Genomic DNA, 6,036 nt, shown 5'->3' with positions numbered 1-6,036 from the left:
ATTACCTTCATACTTAATTTATATCAGTTTCTTTCTAGAACAGCTATAGATATATTATATACAATATATACATATACATATACACACACATATGTATATATAACTAATTATATACAACATATATATATTAGTAATATTAGTAATATAATATTACCATATTAAGAACCCTTAAAAAGGTTTCATATATTAGTAAAAGTGTCAGTTAACAGCATCAAAAAGTAGCGATATATGTTGTTGAAAAACACATTTTATTTCATTTGATTTATCTAAATGAATACACAATTATAATGTATTATAATGAATCATTATAATGCTAGAGACGATTTCCTAGGAAAGAGCAAGTCTTGCAATGTTTTCATGATTCTTTTGAGTTAATTATTTGCTATATTATCTCAGAGATAAGTTGTTACAGTAAATTTAGGACAAGATCGTTGTTTTTTACATATTACAAATATTTATTTTGGTTCTTTCTCATTTCTCTCTGGTCTATATACTCTATTTAAAAGATCGTAATATATAATAGCGAAACGATCAGCATATTATTAGCGGGTTGATAGTAATATTTGAATGACTTGAAAATTCTCAGCAGTTACAAGAAAAAATAACTGTCGACATGAATCATTCGACATAATACTGTAAAATATTTGGGTCTAATACCCGATTATGCAGCGTAAGTGTACTGTATAATTGCCAACTAATATTAATAAAAAATAACAGTAAACTGTATTATAGCTAGAAATACAAATTTATTTTTTAAATGTTCATATTTCTGCTATTTGGACTAAGGTGATTAAAATTAAGATATTATGCTTCGTATTGCATAAAATGTGATAACTATTCTTTGTTTATGTATTGACCAGGACACAAAAGATAATGAAATATTTTATTTTATTATAAACAATTATACTTTTTCCCAAAGTTTTGATTTTGATAAATATATCCTGATAAATCATTAATCTATTAATTCCATGATATTTATTTTTTGAATTCTAAGAGTTATTTTAACTATTAACATATTTGTATATTGAGTGTAACAAAGTAATAATAAAAATTTTTGTTTTTTACTATTTTGAATAAAAGGTTATTAAAATATTTCAATATTGTTTCACATATGTTAAAATCTCTATAAATCTGTCAATGTACAGGTCTAAATACTTGGTAAACATCAAACAGAAGAGATGTAGAAGAGAATATATAGCATATATATATAAGAGATGTGATATATAAATAAGTATTATTTAGAAATAATGCAATTAATTTGTATTATTTTTCTTATTAAGTTTAAGAATAGCACTTAATTGTGATTATACATTGGAGCGATGGGATTGTACGAGAAAGCTTCTTTGCTTGTTTTTATATTTGCACTCTAGAAAAATACTGAATCAACAATATCTCGGGATTATCGATCTCTTATTTCCTTGCTTATAGTATATTAATTAAATACAATGCATGGTTGTTTGACAGAACCCCATCATTTTTAAATAACATTAGTCTGAAAGATGTGTCCTCTATTGCATTAAACGGATTCCGGTAATAGGTGGCATAAAACTGATCTTATGAAATTCAATTCCAATTTAAGAAATATTACAAGTTTACGCAATCATCCGAAGTTAGCTAAGTATTTTCTTTGTTTAAAATTTATAACATTTAGTAACTTTATACTAAAGCATAGTTTTATTCGAGAATTATATATCATGTAGTGGGGCGAAGGTATATCTAGGTGCCATGTTTTTTTTTTTAATATTTCTATTGTTTAAAGCAGTCTTTTTTCTTCTATTTCTTTCTTCTTCTTTCTTCTTCTTCTACTTCTTTAGATTTTCTTATAATAACATTCTCATAATAACAAACAATGTAGAAACACACTTACATAAATTTATTCTTTTAACACTGTATTTTGGACATTTCAGTTAAATAACATGACAGGATTTATGTAAATAGGTCACTATTTATTCGCTAAAGTTTGGTAATAAAATCCCTACCTTTAGTACTAAGTAGTGGCTTATCAGTTTGAGTTCGCATGTAGTTTTTTATATCTTACTTAAAAGTATTTCTCGATCCATTTGGACAAATAGAATACTCTATTCTCTATTCTCAGCATAGAATAATATCAATTAAAAACCAGGAGTTAAAGTAATGAATTTTATCAGATCAGTAACTTTCCTGTAACTCTTTTATGTCATTATTACTATAAATATAATTTGAAATGCTTTTTATAGAGTTTTTGCTATACAACATATATCTAAAGTGCTTATGCACCGCAAACTACGATTTTTTCCAACATTAATTGAATCAAGCCTTACTCTTAACACAGCTGAATAAAAATAAATTTTATTTAGTTTATTGAGTTTTTCCTTTAAAATGTACAAATAATTGAATTTGGTCTCCAACGTCTACTTGAAGCTCGTTTAGCATAATTTTATAGTTTGAGTGCTTTTAGAAGCACATACTATACTTTAGTATAGTATGCAATGCAACTGAATGAGTGGCATTATACGTAACAACAATGGCAATCCAAAAGACCGTGACATTCAGGCACGCTTGTTTTGCGATTTGTGTTTAGAAACCATGTCCTTTGAAGCACAACTAAAGGACACAATACAACGACAACAACATTTTTAACTGCCACAACAAATAAGAACAAAAACACTGAGTTTATATGAAGCAGGCAATATCAGACACAAAACCACAGAACACAGAACATAGAAGATAAAAAATGAGAGTAAAAAAAAATGAAAAAAAAGGAAGAAAGAAAAAGCACTGTAACTAAAGAAACACAAAAGGAACTTAACAAATAAAGGAAGTACAAATAGGCTGATAAAAGGAGGCAGAGAATAGCCATAAAAACTTTCAAAAACAGTGTAGAAAAAACTAGAATTAGTAAGTTAATCTAGAAATGAAGGAATTTGTGAATGTGTTAGTGTGTGGCATATTGTATTTTTGGGGTTTCTGACAGACCTAAATAGCCGGAAGTGCGGTTGTTGTTTCCTTTAATGTTTAAAGTACATATTAGATTACTGACAATGAAAAGTGATGGCATAAAAGAAAAACAAAACTTTCTAAGATTGCTAGAAGAGATAAAATATTGTCGAGGTTTTAATAATGACAAATCCTTGATAGTAAAAAAAATTTTTTAAGAAAAGAAAAATTAAGAGTTTTTTTTTCTTTTTTTATTTAACATTTCCTTTTTCATTAATTTCAGTTTATGATGTCACTTAATTGCTAACATGGGGTATACACACAACTGATAACATTTCTTAATAAATTGTTTCAATTAAATAAAAAGCGTTAATTAGTGTAGAAAATGAATTAACAAATTATAATTTGTTGAGATATATACAATAATTTTTGATTAAAATTATACTGAATGAGAATAATCATATTTGATTTCATAATTTTTAATAAAAATTTTTTATAACAATAAATTTTTTAGTAATAAAATTCTTTTCTATTTATGATAAGTACTAACTGCAATACTATTTTTTGTATTTCTCAAATTGAATCACCACCTCATTAAAAACATTAATTTTTTCTGAAATGCCTTATACTGTATTATATATAATAATTTCTGTTTCTGAAAAATTTTTTAAAAAATTTGCATACTTTTCTGATTTGTCAATATTATCAACCAGAAGAGTATTTTATTTAGACAAAGTATCTAAATAGCTATATATAATTAGCTAAAATATGTAGAAGAAATAGCAATGTATACGAATGTCAAATAAGTTAATATAAATGCAACATAAATGCTAAAAGTAAGTACGAAACCGATTTCCTGGGCAATAACTTATATATCAGTAAAGACAGCTATTTTATACAGCTTTCCTACTACGCATTCTGTTCAATATAACCTAATTCTCAAGACATTGGGCTACAAAAGTGAAAATTTTGACATGAAACCCCTAAATAGACGTATTGTTGTCTTGTCTTCTTGTGCTTTCATTTAATAGTGTTTAATAATAGTGTTTAATCCACTTTTATTCTCTTACGCTATGTTTACACTCATCAAATTTTTTAAATATTTTTATATGGATTATGTAGGAAAAATTACACATATTGCTGCATATTCGTTGAGTTAATTATATAGTCCTTATTTTTTTAAAATGATTACCTACCATGATGCCTGAAGACACGTACCAATATAATGTGGCGATAAATGCCATCACTGAAATTCATAGAAATTCCGCTAGTATCACTTGAAACTATATGTAAGCCTTAAGGTTCAGATTTTTAAACAGCATGCATCTCTTTCTTATTATGTCTATTTCTTAAAAATCTTAAGTTGAAAGTTGATAGTACATACAGTACATTTCACTTTGGGTTTCCACTTGATAAAGAGGATGTCCTGCATAGTGATTTTTTTTCAGGTAATTAATATAACTTCAATTCTCTTTGAATTGATTTTAATTTTTTTATTACTTTTTAGTAAGTTTAGTATAGAACTTGTCTCTTGAATCTCAGTTTTGTGTATTTGTAAACTATTTGTTATGAACTCCACGCTTTTATTATGCTGGATGTTGTAGGTATGATTAGCAAACAAAATTAAAGTGTTTCCATCTATAATGGAAAAGGCAGCAATATGAAATCGGAGCTACGGAAGATCATTTGGACACTTAGCTATAATTTTATTTATTACAGGGCAGTTATCATCAATTTTTATTTATTTTTTATTTTTCTGTTATTAACGAAACGATTGACAAATTTGGTTGGTTTGTTTAGGATCAAAAGACTTCAGAGCTTCTGTTTTATTTCAGTATGCCTCTTTTTATTATATTACTTATCATAATATTGCTACATTGCTCTGGCAATATTAGACATTATCTTTTGTCTTTTGCGATAAAAACTAGTTAAAAAATTTTGAAGTTTTTCACAATTGAATATGTAATCAATGTTAAAATTCTTTATACTTATTGTTAATAGATAGCGTGTGTAGTTTTTGTTAATATAATCAATGTATGAAGTGAATAACCTAAGGTATAGTTAGCTTGAGAATAAAACTATGCCCATATATAGCTTGGATTCAACTAAAATTCGTTGTCAACTTTGCGTGTGCAGAATATTATAATGATATCCTAGTACTTGCAGTATCAAAAAATTATTTACAAATAATTAAATACAAGAATTATTTCTAAGACCACTGATGATGGGTATTTGGCAGTATTTAAAAGAGCTGTATGGTCAGCTAAAAATTCAGTTAATTAAAATAATATAAAAATCAATTTTTGTTGCTGTAGTTCACTATTTTTTGAAAAACTTTTTTATCAAAAAAAGTTTCAATTTAAAACTTTACGATTTTTAAAATAAATTTGTTTCACTTTGCTTTCTTTTAAATTTTTTAATTTCAATTTTTGTATACAAAGCTATTAAAATCTGTTTCTTAAGACAAATTTATTATTTTTATTTACTATAGAAACACAAACTAATAACACATTTAATATAATATATAAAACTTCTTCTTATCTTTACAGAATCTATCTTGTTACTCTACTATCCTGAAGAGTTTTTACTCACGTACTTAACTCCTTGCTAAACTGTGCTTGAACACATTATTTTCTCATATTTCAAAAACAACTTTATAAGCTAAGTAATAAGGTAAGTTAAAACTTTGAAGTAATTCTTTTAGAAATTTCCAAAAATATTAAAAAATAAAGTACGAAAACTACTTCAGCTTGCTTAAGCAGCAATGTGAGCGTATAAAGTCTGTTGGCTTGGTTTCACAAACGAAAACCTTTTTTGCTAATTAAAACTGACTTATGTGAATAATGTTAAATTAATGTTTACTTAAATCCTTTTTATAAACTTTTGATTCAGCAAATTCGATAACGAAAAAAAAACCAAAACTGAATTTTTTCTTTCACTACTTAGCTGCCGTGTACCTTTTTTTACTCAAAATGCTTCATGGGATTTTCAAATACATTTTTACATTTTGAACCGCACTGACCGCATTTCATTTCCGTTTGGAGTATTTACTTTGTGTTAGCACAGTTTTCAGTTACAATCCAGCATTTCAGCATTTCCACAATTGCACAGTGCCATAGT

At 26.4% G+C, this 6,036-nt stretch overlaps 1 protein-coding gene across 1 annotated transcript in view; it reads right to left on the bottom strand.

The window, feature by feature from the left end:
- Positions 1-248: 248 nt before the first annotated feature.
- The window catches only part of LOC119677133 (serine/arginine repetitive matrix protein 1-like), a 12,715-nt gene continuing 6,927 nt past the window's right edge, over positions 249-6,036 (bottom strand). The window contains exon 3 of the mRNA XM_038088399.1: positions 249-266. Within this exon, the coding sequence (XP_037944327.1) occupies positions 249-266 (18 nt within the window). The remainder of the gene's footprint in view (positions 267-6,036) is intronic.

Source organism: Teleopsis dalmanni, chromosome 2, assembly GCF_002237135.1.
Source record: "Teleopsis dalmanni isolate 2A chromosome 2, ASM223713v2, whole genome shotgun sequence".
NCBI classification, from domain to species: Eukaryota; Metazoa; Arthropoda; class Insecta; order Diptera; family Diopsidae; genus Teleopsis; species Teleopsis dalmanni.
Note: the sequence above shows the minus strand (reverse complement) of the source record. Positions and strands in the feature narration are given on the sequence as shown.